Source organism: Podarcis melisellensis (assembly GCF_964234715.1).
Source record: "Podarcis melisellensis genome assembly, chromosome: 11".
NCBI lineage: Eukaryota > Metazoa > Chordata > Lepidosauria > Squamata > Lacertidae > Podarcis > Podarcis melisellensis.
The window spans coordinates 19,763,467-19,789,235 of NC_138543.1; the positions used below are offsets into that span (position 1 = coordinate 19,763,467).

The 25,769-nt window shown below is 42.9% G+C and overlaps 1 protein-coding gene across 7 annotated transcripts in view; it reads left to right on the forward strand.

Moving 5' to 3' along the window:
- Nucleotides 1–25,769, forward strand: part of SEMA6A (semaphorin 6A) — a 177,917-nt gene that overhangs the window by 122,118 nt on the left and 30,030 nt on the right. For 3 of the 7 annotated variants that reach the window (XM_081930439.1, XM_081930443.1, XM_081930440.1), the window contains exons 10-18: nucleotides 330–547; nucleotides 7,829–7,960; nucleotides 10,087–10,242; nucleotides 12,003–12,179; nucleotides 13,753–13,893; nucleotides 14,023–14,103; nucleotides 15,252–15,310; nucleotides 21,913–21,933; nucleotides 22,076–22,126. In XM_081930439.1, coding sequence (XP_081786565.1) covers nucleotides 330–547; nucleotides 7,829–7,960; nucleotides 10,087–10,242; nucleotides 12,003–12,179; nucleotides 13,753–13,893; nucleotides 14,023–14,103; nucleotides 15,252–15,310; nucleotides 21,913–21,933; nucleotides 22,076–22,126 — 1,036 coding nt within the window. The remainder of the gene's footprint in view (nucleotides 1–329; nucleotides 548–7,828; nucleotides 7,961–10,086; nucleotides 10,243–12,002; nucleotides 12,180–13,752; nucleotides 13,894–14,022; nucleotides 14,104–15,251; nucleotides 15,311–21,912; nucleotides 21,934–22,075; nucleotides 22,127–25,769) is intronic. The other 4 variants (XM_081930444.1, XM_081930441.1, XM_081930442.1 and 1 more) reach the window with 2 other exon arrangements.

Genomic DNA, 25,769 nt, shown 5'->3' on the forward strand with positions numbered 1-25,769 from the left:
TTGTCGAAAGAGAAAGCTGAGTGGTCTGCATAGAAATGAGTTTTATACAAGCTGAGAACAGTTCTCCTGAAGGATTTATGGCTGTGTATGAAATGTCACCGGCTTATCTTTCATAGTAGAGAGTTCCAAAGCCGAATTTTCTTCTGTTTGCTATTTGTCACAGATTATGGAAAACATGGGATCAAATCAAGCTCCAAGTGTTGCCATTTCTGTTTGTATATATATATATAATAGGGAGGTGGGTAGAAACAGAACTTCAGCAAAGTCTTTTTGATGAATAAATAGTTCAGTTTCTTTATTCCCCCTCCCCGCACCTTCCCCAACTCTAGGTAGTTTTCCCCAGAGTAGCTCGTGTGTGCAAGAATGACATGGGTGGATCCCAACGAGTGCTAGAAAAACAATGGACTTCCTTCCTGAAGGCAAGGCTGAACTGCTCTGTTCCTGGCGATTCACACTTCTATTTCAACATACTGCAGGCAGTTACAGATGTTATCCATATCAACGGTCGCAATATTGTCTTGGCCACCTTCTCCACCCCTTACAACAGGTAATTTAGCTAGTATCATTCTTGCTTGCAAGTTTTTGAATTGAATTGCCCCTGAATCCCACAAGCTTTTTGAGTCTTCTGCCAGAACTATGGAAGCTAGGAAGGGTGGTTGTGAATGCAAAGTAGAGGAAGTTGTAAAAAGTCTTGTACTCTATAGTTTTCCAGTGTATTTGCCTATTTAATTATTTAAGCTGTTTATATACCACTTAACTATCAAAATTTCATCACTGGGAAAAGTCTGCAGCCTGGTTCAGACACAATGGCAAAGTATTTTCCTGCTAGATGAACAAGTTCTACGTCTTTTAATCCTCCTGCTACCACCCTTCCCCTCTTTTACATGTTACAGGAGGAAACCGATAGCATCTGTTTTTCATTTTTAACTAACTGCCGTTTCCAGTAATGTCTAAACACTGGGAATTGTGATTTATTAAAGTATGAATGATGACAGCAAACTAGATTCAGAGATTCTGGATTGATTCTGGTTGTTCAGCTGACAGGAGTTTAACCAAGCCATAGTTTGTTGAGCTCTGATGTTGTGGGGAATATGGTTTGCTGAAAACCCAAATCAAGGGCATTCAGTGTCTTCCTCCTGGACCATAAAAGAGGACCAGTGGGGAGCATGTGAGCCTGAAAATTGTGGAGGCTCATTCACATAATGGAAACCATATTTTTTAAAAAAATTACATGTGCACCAGGTCTTTGAGAATTCTATCCCATCCTTTTGCATTTTTGTGACGGCTTCATAAAATTGGCATAATTTTCTCAGTTGTTTGGAGAATCCAAATGATATCATTCCCATTACACTCCCATGTTTTCCCATTGCCTTGTCAATTCTCCCAAGTGCTCATTTTTAACATGGAGTGGAATCGCAGTACAATTTTTGGAGGTGTAGACCAGCTTAACCCTTCTGCAGACTAGATGAACCTCGGGGTCCCTTCCAACTTGTATGATTCTATGAGTGTTCAGCGACACACACAGTGATCTGACTGGTCCTTTCGTCACTCTTTTCTGCTTGCATCTTGCATTACGTGACTGGGCCTTTGCCATTACCTTTTCTGCAACATGAGCCCCTCGTCAATTTTAAAAGCTATAGGGCAACATCCAACATTGCACATACAGACTTCCCCTTTCTCTCCCTCCACCAAAGCCATTGTATTCAGTAGGGTCCCTCAACCATCTCAAGTAGATAAGGGGGAAGAGAGAGGCATCCAGCCAGAGGTTAAATCTGGCCTGTACATCCACTGTGTACATTCCACAGACAGACAGACAGATGCTGATGGATTTTACCAATACAGTGGAACCTCGACTCACAACCACAATCTGTTCCGGAGGCCCGTCCTTATGGCGAAACGGTTGCTGGGAGAGGCGCCGTTGTGCACAGGTGTGGGTGGTGATTGCCCGCTCCTGCGCAGGCGCGAACGGCGGCAAACCCGCCGGTTACTTCCAGCTTTGCCGTGGTCACAACTTGGAACGTCCGCGAGTGGAGGCGGTTGTAAGGAGAGGTTCTACTGTATCTCTTTTTTCAAGGAAGCTTAATAGCGTGCGCACTCACACATTTCTTTAGAAAAGCATTGCACTGCAATCACTCACAAGCCACTTTCAGGGTGGGAAATGTTGCACTTGGGTACATGCAGTTGCGTGATCCGCTTTAAAAGAAGCCATGAGAAAGAGCAATGAGCATCAGTGCGAGTGTCATCAGAGGCAGACTGAGTGGAGCGGGACGGGTTTGGTCGCACTGGACGCAGAGCTTTGGAGGCATAGTAGGGGATACCAGAACTATAATTTAGAATGGAGTGCAAGAAGCAGGGAGGGCAGACAGGACACTACTGAAATGTGATACCCCAAGCTGCGCCAGGGGTCAGCAAACGTTTTCAGCAGGGGGCCAGTGCACTGTCCCTCAGACCTTGTGGGGGGCCAGACTATATTTTTTTTGGGGGGGGGGGTAATGAACAAATCCCTATGTAAGACACAGTTGTTCTGCCTGGCCTTTGGCTTGGAATCAGCTTGATTCCCTCCCCCTCTTTCCTTTTTCCTTTCTCCTTCTGTGATGGAACTCCTATTTGGGGACCTCCCTGGCTTTCTTCTGGCCCACGTAGGACCAGTCTGGATAGTTGGCCTTGGTGAAGACTTGACGTTTTCATCCCCCAAAAAGTTTTTGATTTGAGTTTCTACTGAAATGAGGCTGCATTTTAATGTATTTTAATCTTGTTTTTAAGTTGTATTTCAATAAATTGTTTTATATCTGGTGCTAGCCAACCTGAGCCCGGTCTTGACTGGGGAGGGCGGGGTATAAATAAAATTTATTATTATTATATGCCCCACAAATAACCCAGAGATGCATTTGAAATAAAAGCACACATTCTACTCATGTAAAAACACACAGATTCCCGGACCACCCGTGGGCCGGATTTAGAATGCCGACTTGGCCTGGCCAGGCATTATGGGGTGCTCATGGGCAAATTATTATTATTATTATTCCCTGCCTTTTCCCCTAACGGAACTCAAAGCAGCTTACATATAAAAATGAAAACCGCTAAGAACATGGGGGGGAATAATTAAAAAGCAATTAAAATTATATAAAACTGAATGGCTTGGGCCGTTGACATGATCACCCCTGAATGCCCTCTCCCACTTTGTGGCGCTTGCTTGGCTCTCTGGTATCCTCCAGAGCTTAGGGCAAGGAAACAAGCTAGGAGACGGCTGGAACGTGGGGAGAAGAAAGATCTGGCTGAATGCAAGTCTACCTAGTGGCAGTAAAGGCAGCCAAGAAGTCATACTTTGCTGCCTCCATTGCATCCTCACTATTCCGTCCTGCAGAGCTTTTCCTGGGTAGCGTGGGGCCTCTTACAGTCTGGTCCAAAGGATGTGGTAGAACTGACAGTAGCTCAGTAGGACTTGTTTGCAAAGCCTTTTGAAGACAAAATTGCTTGCATCCCACAGCAGATGGCTCTCAAAGGGCTTTCCGGCAACTAGTCCTGTTGTGTTGGATGAGTTTCAGTTAGTAAGGCTCATTCAGCCCAGTGGGAAACGACAGCTAAAGGGTTCTAGTGAGCAACCACCCATTGTTCACTGAGCCACTTTGGCATGACGCTTCCATACTGGTAGCATCTCTTGATCAGCAGGATCAATAGAGGTGACACCCGTATCCCCTTTCCCTGATGCCTGACATGTGGAAAGGCACCCTCCTCAATCTGTGCTCGTGCACGTTGTACGAGCTGCATCGGGAGTCCACACATTTCGCACCAGGAGGCATGTTCCAGTTTTGCCCTTGGTGAGATTAAGCGGAGGATTCCTAATTCACTTGCTTCTGCTGTGACTGGGTGAAACAGTCCTCAGAAAGGCATTGGGGAATGCCTTCTACTCAAGCCCTGTTTTGAAACGAATAGGGCTCATGAAACAGAACAGAACAGCACTGCTGAGTAACTCCAAAGCATTTCAACAGGACAGATCCCTAACAGATTGTACTCCCTGTGATTCAGAGGGAAATAAAGAGTGCCTGCATGCCAAGTAGGAATAATTCTCTCTCATGATAGATTTGAGTTTCCTTTCTGTGAATGGATGCCTTTTCCTTTTCCCTTGTAAGGCACCCAGCTCAGCAGATGGCCTGAGCATGGCGAAGTCCTTTCCTTTCTGCTGCAATACGAGTCATAAATAAAAGTAACAGGGCCCATTATTCCGACACCCATAGTTTTTTAGGTCAGCTAATAAAAGACTTTTACGGCATTCACCTCATCTGTTAAGAATTTGTAAGTGCTGGTATATTACCACACACTTTCAGTAATTTATGGGAACATGCTAAGATCTCCAGTTGCTAAGGTCTCCAGGAAACTTTGGCAAATATGCTAATTAAAGTAAAATTGCTCCTGTGACAACTGGGGCCTGTTTCCTTTCCCATGCTTTCTATTAGAAGGGACATTTGATGGAAGAGGGAGAGCCTGAGTTCATGCATTCAAGCTCTGCGTTGGCTACCTGGAGTCAAAGGCTAAGCTCAGCACTGTCAAAGGCAGGCCTCCTGCTGCTCGAAAAAAATGAGGAGAAGGGGTAAGGCAGCGAGGCATAATAGCTACTATTGACAACCAAATTAGAACAGCTGCTTTGGGAATGATTCAGCCATGAACTGAAAATACAGCCAACACGAGAAGTAAACACGTTTTATTTGCATGAAAATCAGTGTTGAGAATAACATGTGTGTAGCCAAAGGGGGATGAAGGTGGGGGTAGGAAGCATTTTAAAAAAAGAAAGAACCCTAAGTAGGTTGAAGTCTAACTTTCTCCTGCATTTTCCTAACTGTGTCCTTGGCAACATTAAAAGGCTCACAGTGTAAAATTTCATTAGCTCTGTTATTCCTTCAGGGCACCCCACCAGCCCGTTTTCCTTTCCCTTCAGCTATTATTGGGGCGCTTCCAGCCTGCCACTGTTTTTGAGTGGGGTTCTAGAACATAACCAGAAAATTTAGGTTGTCCCGTTATAGTTGATTGGGAGGGAAGTCTTGTTCAACAAACCTCACTTTCAAAGGAAGGAGTAAACAGGTGGGTCTTAAGTAGCTGACAAAAGGTGTAAAGTGTTAGTGCCAGGCACACCTCTTTAGAAAGAGAGTTTCACAGTTTTGGGGCCAACACAGAGAAGACCCTGTCATAAGCCACTGCTCCCCGAGTCCCTGAGGGAGTAGCACTACCAATGAGGTTTCATCCACTGATCATAATACCCGAACTAGCACATACAGTAGGAAGTGCGCCTTCAGATATCTGGGGCCCAAAGGACTTTATACATTAAAGAAGGCACCACAAATTGGGCTTGGAAATGGATAGTGCTAATGTTTCAGGATGGGTATCACAAGAGTCCCTACGGCCATTCTGAATCCCATTCTAGCTGCCACATTCTGTACCATCCAGACCATTTTGAAGGGCAGCCCCACACAGAATACCTTGCAGCAGTCCAGTGTGGAGGTTCCCAGAGCATGGAGTACCATGGCCAAGTTGTCTCGATCCAGCAGGTTTTGTGGTTTGCACACTAGATGTAGCTGGAAGTAGGTGCTCCTAGCCACCAAGGCCACATTGTCATTGAATCCAGAGGAGACTGCACACCTGCTGCTTCAAGGAGAGTCCAACCCTGTCCGGAGGAGGCCATACTATGTTCTCTGGCTGCAACATTTGCTTAGGTTGCCTCAGTTAAAGCAGCTTCATCTAACTGGCAATCAGGAACAGACCACATCAAATTTGGTCCTTTAGCAGTACGGACACTTTTCCTGAAGTTGGACCAAGCTGCCTAATTATTAACAGCCGTTCTATAAACACAAGCCGGAAGCAGGTTCTGCGTGAACCTGCTTCTTAGTAATACGTGAAGCAGCCTTAGGCCGCTGGCATGCTGCATTGTGGATGTGGACCACATTGTAGTGAGTGACAGTGTTTTTGCTCTCTGATCATAGAATTGCAGAGTTGGAAGGGACCCTGAGAAGCATCTAGTCCAACTCACTACAATGCAGGAATATGCAGCTGTCCCATACAGGGATCAAACCTGCAACCTTGGCATTATCAGCACCACGCTCTCACCAACTGAGCTATCCAGCTATGCATATACCTGGCATTACGCAGGCACAGTCATAAGCACTGTAGTTTTGCCAGTGTGGGTCTGTCACTAACTCTCTCACTGAGAGAAAGCCACTACTGTTCTGCTAATAAGTTTTATGTCTGAGTTTAGTCAGCAACCTATGAGAGGGTAGGGTTGTAATTAAGTCTTTCTAATACAGCTCCACGGGACGCGGGTGGTGCTGTGGGTTAAACCACAGAGCCTAGGACTGGCCGATCAGAAGGTCGGCGGTTCGAATCCCCGTGACAGGGTGAGCTCCCGTTGCTCGGTCCCTGCTCCTGCCAACCTAGCAGTTCGAAAGCACGTCAAAGTGCAAGTAGATAAATAGGTACCACTCCGGCGGGAAGGTAAATGGCATTTCCGTGCGCTGCTCTGGTTCTCCAGAAGCGGCTTAGTCATGCTGGCCACATGACCCGGAAGCTGTACGCCGGCTCCCTCAGCCAATAAAGCAAGATGAGCGTCGCAACCCCAGAGTCGGCCACGACTGGACCTAATGGTCAGGGGTCCTTTACCTTTTTAATACAGCCCCACAAATGATGGAAAGCACCATCATGAGTTATTTCTCAGCCGATGAGTTTATACGGCAACCCAAAACTTGACTGAATGTATACAAGCAACCCTGAGATAAGAAAATGCCACCTTCATCTTTCACTAATTTTCATTCCGCATATTTCCATTTTTGGATAATCAAACCATCTACTTAGCATTCGGTTTTAGCTTTCTCATGTAGCAGCGTCTTTTATATCGCTTCACATCCAAAAGCCAAATTCCGATGGTTGGATGTAGGATAATAACTCACCACCTTAAATTGGGATTATGACTCAGCCAGATGGTGCTTTGCTATCTGATCAGAAATCATATCGCTTAAGTCAGACACAAATGTACTACAGTAGATCATGTGTAAACAACAAAGGCAGACCAATGAATAAATCATACCTGAAAGTCATTGACTAAGGGAAACATCCGAGCCCTTCCAAAAGTGTTTGTGTAACACTGTAATTATATTTAGTGATTGCTACTATTAGGTTACATGTAAATAGTCTGGAAATTCAAATTTAAACTTTAGTGTGTGTAAGGCAAAGCTGCATTTCCTTCTTCAAACTCTTTATAGTTGACCGAGTTAAGCAAATTCCTGCTCATAGGAACTCAGCCAGAAACATACAGGAAAATCGAATGATTTTTCAGAACCGCAACGGATGGGTAGGTATTTTTGCTGAACTTTTGGGTTGAGCGATGTGCATCAGTATGCAAAATGTATCCACTCTGGGCATCTGAATGGTTTCTAGGACGCAGCTAAAGATTTTGCAGGGCCTGGAAGATTTGACATCAAAAACGTGTACACAGTTTGCATCCAGAAAATGTGCTGTGATTTTGATAACCCAGTAATTTCTTCATACCACAAGTGGTCAGAACTGTGTCATTTAATCTTTTAGGAAATTCGAAATTAATGTAATATGCTGTTTTATTAAAAAGTATTTTTGGAGGCAAGCCGTACTGACAGGAGCAGGCTGCCCAGTGGAGCATCTCAAATGTCTGTATGGGGGCAATTTTTTATTGTCAGTACCCAGAGGTTGGAAGGTTCAGAACGGAATGGCCTTTGACAGGAAGGCTTCTATGCAGCATGTTTCTGAGATGGAAAAAAAAGAATGCATAACTTCAGAATGAGTAACTATTTCTGGAAATGTCACATTGCAGCATCCCTGGCTCTGCTGTCTGCGCTTACGATATTCTTGACATTGCCAATGTATTTACTGGGAGATTCAAAGAACAGAAGTCTCCAGATTCAATATGGACACCAGTTCCTGATGAACGAGTGCCCAAGCCCAGGTACTTTTCTTTGCTAAGTATTCTGCAGTGAAGGGGCTGGGAATTTGATCATTGGTTTCGTATGCATGAACTGAGTGAGATACAGAGGCAAATGCAGAGAAGATGGAAGCGTAACTCCATATAAACCGAACGGGTTTATATTCCCCCACTCTCTGTAATGAGTTTGGTCATGCAGGAATGGAAAAAATTATTTTAGGAGGCGGTCAACTACTCTGTTCCATTCTTTCCCAGAGAGCAAAGGAGAGTTAAACAGATTCCTCCGGGAAAAAAGGTCTGGTTAAGAATGTGACTCAGGGCCAAGTCCTGTCTTGTGCCACAAAAAAGATGGTGGCAAATGCTCCCATGTGACCTGGCATTCTCTGTCATTCTCAGAGAGCAGGCAGTGATAGGTTAACTCATCCACTGATAAGACATGAGGGCTACCAACTGAGCTGTCAAAGGGTCATGCCTCTGGCCAGAAGATGGCTGATTATCCTTCATACCATCGTCTCCCCCAATGAACTCTCTGTGCCAGTGAGCTGGAGGGTAGTGTAGGAGGCACATGGTTCATTGGGTCCGGGAGGGGGGTCCCATCTCTGATTCTGTGGGTCTTAATGCTGTGGGATTCCTCAGGTTCACGGTGTCCCTCATCACCAGCATTGGGCTCAGAGTCAGATACCTGATCCATCTCCTCAGTCACTGGATTGTTCCTTTTCTCTGGAAGGGACATAGGGGCCCTCACAAGGTGTGGTAAATCCATTGCTGCCTGCTTTCTTTCTGACTAAACAAAACTGAGCCCCCGTAGTAAATGAAATTTCCCATTTATATAGCAAGGTGAGGGAAACAGGATGTGAAAGTAAAGGAAGATGTTGGTTTAAAAGAATTTATTTTTTAATCCCTGATCTCCTGAGAAAATGCTTTTTCCACACCCCCTTTTTACTTCTAAAGCTATTCACATTTCATTTCAGTTTTGTCCCTAACCACCCCTGTACTAAACTTTGCACATTGCTCATGCATATACACTTCCTCCACCCAAAATTACAGGCATGGTTTCTCTCTCTCTCTCTCTCTCTCTCTCTCTCTCTCTCACACACACACACACACACAGAGAGAGAGAGAGAGAGAGAGAGAGAGAGAGAGAGAGAGAGAGAGAGAGGTGGCTGTCAAATAATGCTCCATTGGCACAATTGCAGCAATGCAGTCATACAAGTTTGTAATTGGCTCATAGCAATGGCTAATGGAACCATCTTTGCAGTTGCTCAGTCTGTGTGTGTCTATCATTGTGCTGTGTGGACTTGCAGTGTCTCCTTTGGGAGTTCAAAGTCTGGACAAGCACAGCTACATTAGACAAGAAGGAATTGTGCAGAAGGGAACTGTTGGGGTAGGGCATACTCAGCAAAAGGAAGTAGATGTTTCTGTTGCCAATATATGACTGTTCTGGCCCAGTTTCCATGAGAGTACTGGGGAGATTCCAGGAATAAACTGAGCACATTTGTATTCCAGTTATCGAAGACAGATAACACTGTGTCTTATTAAAGAACTCTGCAGACTCATGCTGAAAAGGCTTGGGTTTTCATATTTGTCAAAAATAAAATGTTCTTGGGAGCCATAGCAAAGAGGATGTTTACTCTAATGCTGGCTGGATTCACCCTTCAAGCTGTGTTTTTAAGCAGCTTTTTTCACAGTTTCAGAAAAATGTAACATTTCCCTTGCAAATTAAATAAAGTGCTCTTAATTCCAAGAAAGAGAGTGTTAGAAAAGAAAATCTGGAGCACGCCTAAGGAGTGAGCAGAATCTTGCCAAGCTGTGTATGTGTTTATTGGGCTCCATGTGGATGGATGAACTGTGAACTTGCATTTTACAAACTTCATAATCTGCTTAGGAAATTTATGTGCACTAATGGCCATAAATCAGGTTTTCCCACAATGCAGAACTGAGTGCTGAATTCTACTCTCGCACTGTGGAATGACTAGGCCCAGAGGAAATCTAAGAGTGCTTCAGTTGGTGCCATTATGCATTGTTCAGTTTCTACAAAGCCTCTGGCACACTCTCACTTAATAACAGGTGCTTAGGAAAACAGTTTATGTAGAATATTTGCACAAAAGCGATAAATAATCACATCCCCTCCCACCCTGTTTTTGATTTAGGCCAGGTTCTTGTGCTGGCTCAACATCACTTGAAAAGTACATGTCTTCCAATGAATTTCCAGATGACACTCTGAACTTCATCAAAACACATTCTCTCATGGATGAAGCTGTTCCATCCATTGTCAACAAGCCATGGTTTCTGCGGACGATGGTCAGGTAAATAAATATATTCCATTCCGTTTCCATTCATGTCTGCCTGTCCAAATTTGGTAATGAACTCTGATGTTGATCTTTTGAATGTCCATACATTAAAGCCAAGCATCTACGTAGGAGGTGCTTTGGAAACTAGTTAAAAACCGGAAATAGAGGACAATAAATAATTGGATAGGGTTGACAATGGAAAGAGCTTACAGGTGCATCCCCAAATATTTGTACTAAGAGCAATGTTTATTTTAAATCTTCTTTTAAAAATAATCATCATCTGGAGACAGAGAGGTAGAAATGGGGAAATGACTATGCCTGTAGATAATCAGATTATTTAGGATGCTGACATCCCAGCCAGACTCAGAAAGGCTCCAGTAAGGCTAGCCATATTTGGAAACCGAATGCTAGACTGGATGAACCTTTGGTGTAATCCAATAAGGCAATTGTTGCATTCTAATGGGTTAGGAGAGAGACAAGAATGTTCCTGCAGAACTACTTTTTAATCTCCTTGCATTTATATCTAAGCTTTCTTCTATAAAATCATAAAACTGTAGAATTGGAAGGGACCTGAGGATCATCTAGTCCAACCCCCTTCAATTCTGGTATATCTAACCATCCCATATAGGGATTCAACATGTGACCTTGGTGTTATCAGCACCACGCTCTGACCAACTGAGCCATTATTAAACCCAAGGTTAGCATACATCCATCTCCCAGAAGATCTCCAATCCAGGCTCTGACCAGACATGCTCAGTTTCAACCAGGTCATAAGTTCATGTCCCTCCAGCCGATATCCTGGGACCTTCTGGGTATCATAGAACTTTAATGAATGGAAAGTTGTTACTAATTCCATCCAGGCTACCCTCAATCTATGTTAGAGAGGAAGCACGAATTACACATTTACTTTTAAGAGTCAGCATTTTAAATACTTTTGATTTAGCTGCAAGGTACATTCACCGGATATGAAAGCTGTCTGCTAGGATGTTTTCAGGATATGCTGATGTCTGTCAGGATATGTTATGGAAAGCGTTAATGTTTACACAAGTGTTTAAAGAGAACTATTCATATCCAAATAATCCCATGGCTCAACTTAAGAAGAAACAGTGAGGGGTTATTTTTCTCCAGAAGGATACACAAGTCAGCTACCATCAGAAACACATTTCTAGGGACTGGAATATGCATCAGAAGATTTGTGAGATTTGTGTCACAGGCATATTTGTACAATAATTTTATTCACAGACATGACGGTCATGTATGATGGTGTTTGTATGTTGTAAATATTTAGTTGTACATCTTTCAGGAACAAACGGATAGTTTTGTACATGGATGTAGGACCACATACAAAAATAGGATACAGAATTCAGTAACCATGCAAAAAGCTCTCCATGAATTGTTTTATATTATGATAGCTTACGGCTTTAGGTAACAGATTTGAACTAAACTAAATGGAGAATCAGGCAGTGAAATGCTGTGACCTCTCCACTCCCAATGTATGGCTCTCCCTGTGTGCTTCCCTCAAAGTTGCAGAATAAATCTAGCTCTCAAAGTGGCCTTGTTGTTTTAGCCATATTGGCCCACCCTAGGCATGATCATGCCCTGTGTGGAAAAAATTTGGACCTGTCTATTGTAAGTGGGAAATTGTGTTTACATTTGAATAGATAAGCTCTGCTTATAAAAATACTAAATACTGACTTATAAAGTGAAAGAAAGGGGGGAAAAGATAAAGCAAATGACAGCCTATTGGGATAATTAAAACTGCAATGTTGTTCCAGATACCGCCTGACCAAAATTGCTGTGGATAATGCTGCTGGGCCAAATCGGAATCACACTGTGGTTTTCCTTGGATCAGAGAAGGGAATCATTTTGAAGTTCTTGGTCAGGACAGGAAACAGTGGTTTTTTAAATGACAGTCTTTTCCTGGAGGAGATGAGCATTTACAATTCTGAAAAGTATGTATCGTTGGTTCTCTTTCCTATATGTGTTAGTCCTACACATAGTGCAGCCCAGTGGGGGTGGGGAGCCAAGGAAACTTTTGTTTTTTTTATTAGTATTGAATGTGGAATATACGGTATGTTGTTTTCAGGAATTTTAATTTTCCCATTTAAAAAATGACTGTGGTCAACACATCACAGCAAATAATTATACCTCCACACACACAAATGGAATAGTAAACACATTATTTTGGGTATTGCAACTATAGGCCTCTTCAGGCATTCAGGCAGCATGTTAAATTAACGTGTAAGGGAGTTGCAGGGATGACTGCAGAAGCCCTGTCAGCACTGTTCCCATTGCCATTCTGATCACCTTCCAACCTTTTGATGCAGGGATTGTCCTGTACTCAATAGTAACTCTATGAATGCTCAAATACACTGTCTCTGTAAGTTGGCAAAAGGGACGCAGGTGGCGCTGCGGGTTAAACCACAGAACCTAGGACTTGCCGATCAGAAGGTCGGCGGTTCGAATCCCCACTATGGAGTGAGTGCCCGTTGCTCGGTCCCTGCTCCTGCCAACCTAGCAGTTTGAAAGCACGTCAAAATGCAAGTAGATAAATAGGTGCTGCTCTGGCGGGAAGGTAAACGGCGTTTCCATGCGGCTTAGTCATGCTGGCCACATGACCCAGAAGCTGTACGCCGGCTCCCTCGGCCAATAAAGCGAGATGAGCGCCGCAACCCCAGAGTCGGTCACGACTGAACCTAATGGTCAGGGGTCCTTTACCTTTAAGTTGGCAAACAACACCCCCTCCACACAAACATACACACGTAATGGATGAAATATGGGATGATAGTGAGGAGTGGGGTTGGATTGTTTTCCCTATGCACTCTGCAGCCTTTTCATCCCTGGATGTGCCTCCCAGGAGGGAAAAGCAAAACTTCCTTGTCACTCTATGCTGAGTCACCCTACCTCCCAGTCTCTTAAGCAGGCTCCGCAAATCAGGATATTAGTTTAAATGATAATATGATTTAGGGAGCAAACCAAACTCCTGGCAGGCAGCAGCAAGGTTTAATGGAGAGGCTGAGGGACTACTAAGTCCAGAGCACAGCTGGATTAGGAGGGAAGGCAGACCATGGAAATCCTGGTGGTTTTCCCATCACACCAGTTCCACACTGGCACAGGAGAGAGGCCCAGATTGAGCATGTTGCTGGTAGCCAGACCAGCTTGTAGTCCAGTGGAAACTTGACCAGCCCAGCTCTCCTCCGGCCTTCTAGCCTGTTTCAGGAGCATCTGCTGGCTACTACCAGCAGGGATACTACTGGTGCTGGCTTCTGCTTGTGGTTTATACAGGTGAAGTTGGGAGCTACATGGCAGCAGAGCCAGACACCTCTCCCTCTGCACCATCCAACCCCCTCCAGGACAGCAGATAGGGAACCTGAATTGCTTATGTGCCTGTTGTTGTTGTTAGTAAACTGGCAATTTCTACTTTCATGAGTTAATCCTGTCTGAGAAATGTTTCTGTTGTAAACAAATTGTCTTTCTGATTCCATTGAGCTGATCAAACGGCCTTTCTCTCCCCCTCCAAATCAGGTGCAGCTATGATGGGGTGGAAGACAAAAGAATTATAGGGATGCAGCTGGATAAGCAAAGCAGTGCCCTCTATGTAGCATTCTCTAACTGTTTAATCAGGGTCCCCCTCGGAAGGTGTGAGCGTCACGGCAAGTGCAAAAAGTAGGTACTTCTTCACGTGTGTCCCCTCAACTGCTAACTCCGTTCTCAAACACACAAAAGTATTGATTGGTTGATACTGACATTGAGCTACTGATCGCAAAGACCTCCATGTCTGTCTCCTCTATTAAGGGCCTGCATAGCATCTAGGGACCCGTATTGTGGCTGGATGAAGGAAAGTGGGGCATGCATGCAGCTGTTACCTGGAACAACGTAAGTTATAATTCGCATTGAGAGGTACATTTAACCTGCAGTAACAGTATTGCTCAAATAGGCTTTTGAATAGAGTTCTGATGAAAACCAGCAAGCAGTCAATAAACATTTGTTTTCTTTCTATTCTCTATGCTTCCATGGTACTATTATAGGCAGATTTATTTCTGACTAGAATTGGAGCTACATAGACATGCAACACGGAGAGACCACCAGAAAACTTTTTTGTGTTCTTTTCACCTCTTTGTCGCGTAACATTTAGGATAACTTGCCTCATGCTGAGATGCCATGTTGTTGTGGTTTCATGGCACAGCAGTATTGCACAATTCAGAAAATCTGAGAATTATATACCGCCCTAAAACCGCCCCAAGACTTGCAGGTATAGGGTGGTATAGAAAGTCAATTAATAATAGTAGTAGTAGTAGTAGTAGTAGTAGTAATAATAATAATAATAATAATAATAATAATAATAATAATAATAATAAATGATATGGGCTTCCTTACAGCACAAGACCATATCAAATTACCAAGCCCATATCTCCTCACATTCTAAGTTAAGAAGGCCATTGTAAAAAAAAAAGCCTCAACTGCAGATTCCTTATCACATTTTTATGTCATGTACTAACTCAGAACAGGGATGCCTAAGCCACCTTTTTGTAATAGATTCATATATCCAAGGAGGACTTTCATGGGCAGATAGCAAACCTTTCCACATAAGCTTAATACTGTGTTTGCCACTCTGAATGACCATTTCCTGCTTTGTGTTTTTAGATTCATACAAATGAGCCCCAGACATTCTCCAGGTTATTGGGGGGGTGGGGGGGGAACAGTGCATCTTTCATGCCAATATATATTCCTTAAGTTTCAGTTAAATACCGTGGCATGATCACATCAGAAGTCTAGGCACAGAAACTATCTGTCCTGACATGTGCCCATGTTGCAGTACAGTACTGGTTCTATATTGCTTGTCACGTAAAGATAAGGGTGAGAAGGAATACTTGGGGGTCTCATTAGGAATCCTCTTCTGCTTGCATTGTGCAAGTGTTAGAATAAGCGGGTTTTGTCTCTTTCTTCCTTTCACTTCTAGGCTCAGTGTGTTGAGGCCTGTGAGTGCAGTAATTCTCACCAGCCTGTTTCTTTCTTTTGTTTAGACTTGCATTTGAGCAGGACATTGAGCATGGCAATACCGATGGCCTGGGAGACTGCCAAAGTAAGCACAACTGTTTCTGCTCTTTCATTTTATCCTACATTAGAGAATCTCTATAGATGCTTGGGTGCTGCCTGCTCAGTATCAGCAAAGTTAAAGATAGAAAATCATGACAATAGCGAAAACAGTGTTTTAACAACAGACCTTTTAAAAAAAGACAAGAGAAGCATTCAAGGAAATTTGCTGTAAAACAACACCACCTATTTAAATGGCAATTGTGTTGGAATTAAAACCTAGCTCCGAAGAAAATGTAATTACAAATTCCACCTAGGTTGTGTAAGAGGAGTGTTTTTGAATGCTGAGTTGGTGCCGAGGGTAACAATGAAATCAGCCACGGGGCACGTTTTTTTGAATATTTCCTCCTACACAAGACATTTGTGTCCCTTCCGGCAATTTTTGGGTGTTACAAGAGCAAAAGCGTTCACAGATTGGCAACATTCACCACAGACGCAGAGATGGGATATTTTAGCAGGTGATGCTCTAGAGAGAATAAGATCCTAGCAACAACAATCAGCTGCTGCTTCCATACTTTCTATTTTTTAAAAAAATAACCATTCTATCCTAGCAATAGTAACATAAACACAAAGCCAATTAGATTTGGCTACGAGCCCAGCACCACCATAAGGCATACTTGGATAGCTGCCAGGGCTCAAGTGCCGTGGGAGGGATCACTCCTGACACCTACTCTGGGCCACATTACCAAAACAAAAAAACACTGTTTGTTTGTTTGTTTGTTTGTTTGTTTGGTGCCAAGTGGCTTTGAACCACCATCTTGGATTTGCTCCCAATTCCCCAAAAGTTAAGTACTATTGAAACATGGGTGGAAATACAGGCCCTGCCTATCAAACCATATAGACAACCCTCTTTTCCTCCCCAATGATTTAAAGTGACACACAAACATTCAGACATTTCTTGGGCAAATTCAAGACCTGGGAGCAGATGTTAGCGGGTGAGGCAGGGGCAGCATCGTAGTGTAACTTTTTGCAGAGCGATACCATCAACTGCTGGAGCCCCCTGGCCCTCCGTCTGTCAGGTGAATGAAGTTTGTTTGCGACAAAATAACATAGAGGAAATCAGAAGATGCAGGACACAATCTAGCAGAGTCTGGGTACTTATTTCCTTTGATGGGGATACCTACTTCTGTTTGCATTTCTAATTAGAATCTAAGGTTGCAGTTCAGCTGGCTGAAGATCTTTTGTTACAGCTCAATGTGTTTTACAAGTTGAACCTTTGCAGTTCGAAATAAGCAGCGCTGCAGTTCAGTTGAGCTTACTCCTAGGAAGCTATGCATGCAATTGTAGTCATTGGGTGTTATGCTATGTCCTCTTCAGAGTGTGGGTGCATGCAGACACATGCATATATTAATTGTGGATCGGCTGCCTGCATTTTTTGAATCCCCTTGGGGCTGTGGCTATGGGGGCCGTCACTTTAAAATATAAGAGTGAACTGGGGAGGGGGCTTTTAGATGGCACTTTGCCACAGACTTCCTCAACTGTGGGGCTGGCCCTGTTTGGCTATAGACCAGCATGACTATTACTAGGACTAACAATATTTATAGGGTTGCCATATTCCCAGAAGTTGAAAATCCAGACAAAAGTTGTTTGGGGGCTTTTAAAAAAAAACCTCCCTGCTTGCCATACATCCTGGTTTTCACGGACGTTTTGCCAGTTCAGCAAAAACAGGAAACTTTGGGGATTCATTTCAGGCCCTCTACAAGACACTTTCTTCGTGTTAATGATGTTTGCATCTAAACATTTTGGCTCAACCTGATTTGGAAGCAATAAGCATATTCTCAGAGTCTGATTCCAACTATAGATTTTTAATGCAAATAAACATTTGCTTAAAGCGGCTTTAAACAAATGCATGTTTGCTTTACAAAAATGGAGCCAGATTTTGACTTGGACAACCTAACTACTCAGGAAAAAGACACAGCCTGCAGTGTAGGCAATCCAAACTTTGGATTCAGCTATGTTTAAGTGAACAGAACTAGATATAGATCTGCCAGTCAGTAGTTGAAAAGCGAAGAGCAAGGAGCATCTTAACTTGATTGTTAACTATTGATTGTTAGTGGTCTGTATTCCTGAAGCTGTCATGATCTATGTGAGGTGCTTGATCAAAGTTGCTACCGTCTATCACCTGATAGTGTCCAAAACTTTGAATCAATTTATACACAAAGATTTAGAATGTGAACAGAGCTGAGAGCATGTATGTTTGAATACCTGTTTTTCATTGTGCATGTCCCAAAGTGATTTGTTCTTGAGCAGATTTGAAAAGGCCTTCTTTAAATGAAATCGAACCAACTGCACACTTTGAAAAGCACCAAATCAGTGCAAATGCAATTCATAAACCCTATGCTTACCACATAAACCCTACAAAGTTAGCTACACATAGCTCCATGTAGCGCCCCAAAAAGAGAGAAGGAATGTGTGCCCTTCAGATGTTGCTCACAGCATCCTTGGCCAATGGGCCATACTGGCTGGGAACAGCAGGGATTGGAGTCCAGCAATTTCTGGAGGCTACCATATCAACCAGTCTACAATAGTATATTCAGCAGAGTGAAATTTGGACAATTGAAGAAGGGGTGTGTGTGTGTATGTGTAGATCCCTTAACACTTTCCCTCCTTGACTCTTTCCTTCTCCAAATTCTCTTCTGCAGGCATTGAAATGCATGTTTTCCCTTGCATCTAACATATAATTCGTCTCTGGTAGTCAGTGTTGTTGGACTCTTTAACTCCCATCAGCCCAGCCAGCATGACCAATGGGCGGGGTTGATGGGAGTTGTAGTTCTGCAATATCTGGAGGGCAGCACGGCTGAAAGCTCTTGAGATTGCTCTTTGTTCTGATGCCTTTAGCCAGCCTTGAGAGTTTCTTGTTCACAAAGAGCTACAGAAGGATCAGCAGCGCTCTCGTTGAGTAAGAGGCAAATCAAGATAATGTAAAGCTATCAGAACAGAATGTACCTCCTGAGATGAAAAACACACACATGGCCAATTATTTAATGTTCAAAACTCATGAACTACATCCAAGATGTAACCTTCTTCTCTAACTCTTAAAATCAGCCTATCTGTGCTAACCTCAGGAGGAGCATTTAGAAGCTCATATGCCAGAAGTCTTTTAAGTTACTGCCTCAGTGCCTTGGTTTTACACAAAACTGCCGTATCCTAATTCCTTCAGCAGTGCTTAAGGATAATTCAAGGTGCATCCTCAACTCACCTTAAATATCCTTATCCTCATAACTTTAATTGCTTTTAATTGGCTAAAAGAGAAAGAGGGGGAAATATGTATCATTTAACAGAAAGGAAAAGAACGTGGCGTGCATTTTACATACTTCTAGCTCATCCTAAATATGCTTACTTGAAAGTAAATTCCAGGAGATTTACTCCAAGAGGGTAATGCTGGTGGTGGTTATTTATAATTTTACCCTGCCCTTCCTCTAAGAGGAGCCCAGACACTGAATTCTTGGATCCTGAACATAGTTATCTCAAAGTAAATTTCACCCAAAAAAAGGACTTGCAAAGTTGCAATCATAAAATCAGTGAAGCTTGCACCTTTATGAGTAAATGTACTGAGGTGGATGTGCCTTGAATTTACAAGCCGTTAGGGCTGAGACCTACATTCTTGAATTGCTAAGAACAAAACATCATGCTTCATAGTTAGCTTAACTTGGAAGTTACGTTCCAGTGCTCACAACCGAAAATCAAAATAGTGTACAGTCATACCTTGGTTCTCAAACAGAATGCATTCCGGGAGTCCATTTGACTCCCGGAACCGTTCAAAAACCAAGGTGCGGCTTCCAATTGGCTGCAGGAGTGTCTGCGCCAGACGTTCAGCTTCCGAAAATTGTTCGAAAACTGGAACACTCACTTTCAGGTTTCAATCATTTGGGAGCTGATTTGTCCGGGAGTCAAGGCATTTGAGATCCAAGGTACGACTGTGTAATCTAAACCCATTGAGTTCAGTGGCAGGTGCTGACGGTGAATTTTGGTATTATGGCATCCTGTGCAAGGCCAAAATTTTCCCATCCCTCCCAAGTCCCTGCACTGCCTTTCCAAAGCTGAGTAAGGAAGTGACCAGCTTTGGAGGAGACACAAGGGCTCTGGCAGGGTCCTAGAGCCTTCCCCCTCCTACCCAGAGCTGGGACAGTGCTAACTAGGGCTCAAAGACCCTGTCAGAGCCCTCACACCTCTTTCCCAAATCCCAGCGCCTCACTTCACCCAGCTTTTTAAGGCCACTTCCCCAGCTTTGAGGTGATGCCCCCATGGCTCTGTGCAACATGCACGTGCACCACTCGCACATCACTAAATCCATCCCTGCGGGTGGGATTGCAAAGGCATTTCCCCTGGAAGCTAGCTCCATTTTTAGTTGTTTGTTTGTATACCTCTCTTCATCCAAAGTTCACAGGGCAGCTCACAACATAAAAATACACAATGAGAACACAAAATAAATAATAAAATGAAAATGAAAACAAACCAATAACCTTCCTTCCCAAAGAATGTTAAATCAACCACATTCACAGTCATACCTTGGTTCTCGAACGCCTTGCAACTTGAACATTTTGGCTCCCAAAGGCTGTAAACCTGGAAGTGAGTGTTCCGGTTTGCAAAAGTTTCTTGGAAACCGAACGTCTGATGCGGCTTCTGCAACTTCTACAGCCAATTGGAAGCTGCGCCTTGGTTTTCAAACATTTTTGGAAGTCAAACGGACTTCCGGAACAGATTCTGTTCAAGAACCAAGGTACAACTGTATATTGAGTACTATGTGGATTAAAACCTAGTACAGTTAGATGAGTGCCAAACAGCCCACATGTTTGTATGTAACTCTTCTCGTCAATGTCAGTTGATGAAATAAATATATACAGACCCATATAAACTACTGAGTGGGTCCCATTGTACATAACAGAGACACGCAGTCCTACTGCATTTGCCACTTTGTTTATAACTTGCAATCCAGTTTGCTTTCCACGCATGAGCTTTTCTCTCTTCCACATCAACCTGTTCAAAGGCAAGGAATCTGGAGCCTTTCTGCCCGCTTGAGAAAGTTTTAGTCATACCCCCTGGACAGGCAGGCTTCCGTGCATAGGAATGATCCCAGGTTACAACTGAATACGGAATAGGGCCATCTCTGTGTATGAATTTGATCGCACCCATCTCTCCTCCAGCGTGAAGCTTATCCCATAGTTTACAACGAGAACATGATAATTTCCTGGTAATTCACAATTGGGAATTGGGGACCATGGCATCTTTCATTGCATTCCTCACTCTCATTTGGCACATAAATCTGAACAGAGATTGCGCTCCAGAATTATTCTTTATGAATTCCACCAAAACTGAATGTAAGACTACTAAAGAGCATTTGAAATTCAACCATATAGATATACACCAACTAATTATTTTTTAAGATGAATTTCTTACCACAGCATGACAGGTTCTGGTTTTGTCACGCTGGCTCAAAGGAGCTAGGACATGATAGTTAATTGACAAAGTTTATTATAAAGGCACCAGTCTTGCACCCTGAGTGAGATCGACCCTTTGGCATACAGCTAGTTATATGCTCAAGCCTGGGTCCCATTTGTTTTGAAAGCCTAGGTGACCCACCAAGATGCAGCACACAAACCTATCTTTATTTTTGTTGCTAATCCTGTCGTTCCCTTTATTCCGATCATGATTCACTCATATGGTTTGGCACATTACTTGTTCCCTTTCTTCTTAAACTAAGCTTTGGGGTTCATGCACACTTCCTTTTGTCCCTCTGCTTTACCCCAGAGAAAACTGCTCTTTAGTGCTCAGTCAGAGCAAACAGCAATTCAGGACTGACGTTTCCTCCAGTTGAGCACTAAAGAATGGAATTTCCTTGGGAAAGGAACAGGGCAAAAGGAAAATTGCTTGGATCCATGCTTTCTATTCATGGGACAAGCAGAAATGTGCCCTTGGTTATACAAAAAGAACTGCATGGCTACAGGAATTACCGTTGCTAGTCAAGATCTCTTGATTATAAATAAACTCTGCAAACCAATCTCTAATTGGTTACCCATACAGATTTGGTTGGGGTTTTTTATTTTCTGTTTTAAAAAAGTTACCCCACTCGAGGTTGAAATCTCTCAGAAAAACTAACAATTTTATAAACAAAACTACAGTGTACAATAGCTGTGCAGTACCAAAGAGAGTGTTTAAATATTGATCCACGAAGATTATGCCACGGCTTGAATGCAGACCTTCCTTTGCACTCTCCAAAGGCACTTTCACTTGACCATAGGGAGGGTTGTTCCTGGTTTCCCCATGAACCCCCCAAATCCCTTCCCAAAAGGTGGTTGAGATGTCATTCTTCTCACCCACCTCCCTGTGCACAAATAGAACTCATATCTCCTTTTGGGATCCAAGAACCCCATGTTTCTCTTTGCAAGGATAAAAATCAAGTTTTTTAAAGGCAAGATTCAACTATCAATATGATAAAACCATATGAGAGAATCAACACAAACAGAGAGTGACACTATACACATGAATAGCAGTAAGGATGTATGTGAGGTTTTGTGGACAGACAACTTAGAACGATATTAGAAATAATTTTTTCCCCTTTCCCCTCCCTCTCCTTTCTCTTTTTTTTTCCAGATTCGTTCGTAGCACTGAATGGTAAGGAAGTTCCCCTTCCACATTGTTCTAATACCTGTCTGTGCAAATCAATTTTGGAGGAATCATATATTTTACAATCTTGTCAAATATTTCCATGTTTTTATTGTTTTAATATTTTGCCCTTATTTACTTTTTTTCATAGACATTTCAACTACTTCATCAGATCATGAAATGTCTTACACTACAGTGTATGGTCAGTTTTGGAGTTGTTGTTTTTTTAAAAAAATATTTAATCTTCCTCAAATCCTTATGGTAGTAGTTCGTAGTTTCCATTCCAAAGTAGATATAGTCCTTTTCATTTTGGGGCCTAGTTCACTAAACTGATACAAGATTCATTTCTCTTACTCTAGCAGAGTTATTTCAGTCTTTCCTCGTCCACAGCGACCCTTGAAGTAAGCTTAATGCGAACTAAAGCCAAATGTCTTGTAAATTCACATGCTTAAACTACAGAACTTTGGGAAAGGAAATTATAGGAGAAAGGAACAACTCCTAGGCAAAAGGGTATAGAAACCTGAAGTATATTTTTGTGCATAAAGTGACCAAGCTTCATAGTCATGTTTATGCCATCTAGTATGAAGGACATCATAGTTATGTACTCAATACAAATTGAGATATGTAACATTTGTTCCAAAACGTTGTAGGGTGTTACTTCAGTTTAAGCCCTGCTCAGAGGAGACCTGTTTAAATTAATGGACCTACGTTAATCATGATCATTAACTCCAGTGTGTCTATTCTGAGTAAGACTAGTTTTGAATACCACTCATATTATACAAAATCAAAATACACAGACAGTTAAAGTATGGCTAAATTGGAGAAGGGCACATCAGGCCTCCATCCCAAAATGAAGCACTGGCGACAAATGTTGTATCTCCTATTCAAGGAAGGAAGGCTGAAGTGTGGGAAGTCCTGACTTAAATACTCAGCTACCAGATGATGATGATGATGATGATAAAAATAAATATGCTGCCCATCTGACTAGGTTGCCCCAGCTACTGTAGGCGGCTCCCAACAAAAAACAGTAAAAGCACAATAAAACATCAGACACTAAGATCTCCCCTCAACAGGGCTGCCTTCAGATGTATTTTAAAAACCACACAGCTGTTTATCTGTTTGACATATTCCACAGAGCAGGAACAACTACCAAAAAGGCCCTCTGCCTGGTTCTGTGATTGGCCAAGAGAGCCAAAGAAATCCAGCTGAAGTTCTCCATTGTGTTAGGGCAAATTTGCCCTCAACTTATGGACAACAGTTGTCATTTTTCAGCCATGAAAAGCACAAGAAGTAGATGCTGTATTGGCAAACATATGGTCCCAAGCCCATGTTTGCCAAGGGAGCAAAAATATATCAGTGGGCAACACTATCAGTAGAGGATCAATGGGCAGAAATATGGGGTGCTTAATCTTCTCCTCAGTCACTGGTTCGTTCGCTCTCTCTCTCTCTCTCTCTCTCTCTCACACACACACACACACACACCATATTCTGACCCTGGAAGTTCACCTGGCTGGGGCAGGGAGATAACAAACGGGGGGGGGGGGAATCACAGAGAAGAATTGGAATAGCAGATGAGGAATTCTTACGTTACGAAAGAAACATGATGTTTTTTTCTTAGATTCCACTTCTACCCTTCCTGTGTAGCAGGTGAAGCAGAACTTGACTTTCAAAATGCATGTGTACCTAACAGAATCAAAAATCTTTCACTCATAAATAATTGTAAGAGTCAGCCCTTTTATTAGTAAAGCAAACCGATGCTATTTTTTCCTAAACTTGTTTTCCATCTGGGGTTATAATATTTGCAAACAACATTTGTGTCCTAGTATAATAATGAAAACACAGGAAGACCCATGGGGAGATATCTGACCTTTGTTTTGCATGGGGAGGCAGTATTTCATTTTAATACAGAACTTCCACTCTGTAAATGAGGAGAGGAATTTTTTTTCAAGTTATACATGCAAACACATAGCATCAACTGAAGTATTATCGGAAACGATGTTGGGTTTTGGAAAGGAGAAAGGCACATGATCTTCCCCCTATCATAGCGTTGACAAGAATCAAAATTATAATTTAAGCACTACCCCATAGCTTTTAAAGTCTTTGCCTTCCATCAACCAAAGCAATAAGCATTGACACTTACGGCCTGGCAAATTTTCCTAGCTGATACTAAAACATGTTTTGATAGAGGCTGCTTTGTGCTGAAATATATTTCCTTGGGCGGAAATCCCTCACATTTAAATGAAATTCCATTAGAAGGACCAAAGTTTAAGCAGTACTTGGAGGAAACAGGCAACGTATTACTCTGTTGCGGATAATAGGCAAGCTTCCGGATTGTCAAAAAGGTGCTCTTCAGTTCCAGGGAAATCATTATTGTGACCAGACTGTAATATTTTATAACTGAGGGGATGCAACATTTCCTCCCATGCGGCATATCTGTTGCTATTGTGATTGCTGTGTGCAGTGTGGCAGAGTGAGTGTCAAGGCACTCACAGATTTTATTAAATTTTAATTGACAACGTAATTAACGGCAAAGGGGGAGGCAGGTGGAGCTGTGGGTTAAACCACTGCACCGCTTGGGCTTGCCGATCGAAAGGTTGGCAGTTCGAATCCCCATGACGGGATGAGCTCCCATTGTTCTGTCCCAGCTCCTGCCCACCTAGCAGTTCGAAAGCATGCAGTGCAAGTTGATAAATAGGTACCACTCCGGCGGGAAGATAAATGGCATTTTCGTGCGCTGCTGTGGTTCGCCAGAAGCAGCTTAGTCATGCTGTCCACATGACCCGGAAAAACTGTCTGTGGAAGCAGACAAATGCCGGCTCCCTCAGCCTGTAAAGCGAGATGAGTGCCACAACCCTAGAGTCGTCCGCGACTGGACTTAATTGTCAGGGGTCCCTTTACCTTTAATTAACAGCAAACAATAAAACACCCCATCCCACGGGCCTACACCCCACAGCGGTATGTGATGATACATAATGCTGCAAGAAGCACCCCACCCAAATAAAGCTCTGGTGGAATAGATGTTCCACTGGCAAATGTCTTGCCAGTCAATCGGGGGGAAATGGAGCATGGATAGGCCTCATCCAGATCTCCTTTGCTTCCTCAATACTCCCACGGAGTGCTGCATCCGCCATTGGGGCTGACGTAGTTAATTTCTTCCCATTGTAGTCAACAGTAAGAAAACGTAGGAGCATTCTGCTCTGCCTACGGCAAAATGGCAAAGCGGTAGATGTGCTTGTTTCATCACTGGATCTGCACACTGCCACTTCCGAAAATGCACAGTAGGAGATCTCTGTGGGTGACAGAGGAAGATGCCTAATATGCTCCCAATTGCCAAGGAAATGAATGGTTTTCTGCACTTCCTTGCTGCTTCTTATTTTTTCTTGCCAGTTAGAGTCTCTGGGTTGTTGTTTTTTCCCCTCTCTTATCTGCCGTGACAGATAAACTCCTGCAATAATTTACATAACAGGTGATAAAATTGAAAAGACTTAAGCATCTGACCTTTTCATGCACAATTGTTTCCCATATCCAAAATAATCACACCAACCATGTCAAGCACCTGTTCTGCCAAAAAGTCAAATACACATGGCACAGGGAAAGGGGAGAACAAAACAGGCTATCTTCCTGTAAAATTTTACTCTCATATGCATCAGTCTTAGTGAATGAGGCCCTCATTTTGCTGCTGCCACATCCTGTCTCCCTTTGTGGTGTTGCTTTAACTTTCCCCATTCATTGTCTTACTAGGTTGTTCTCTAGTCACATAACTGAAGAGTGTGTAGAGCATTTTAATATCTGCCGTCTCTTAGAACAAATGCTAGTATGCATTGATAACCCGTCTTAACATTTTC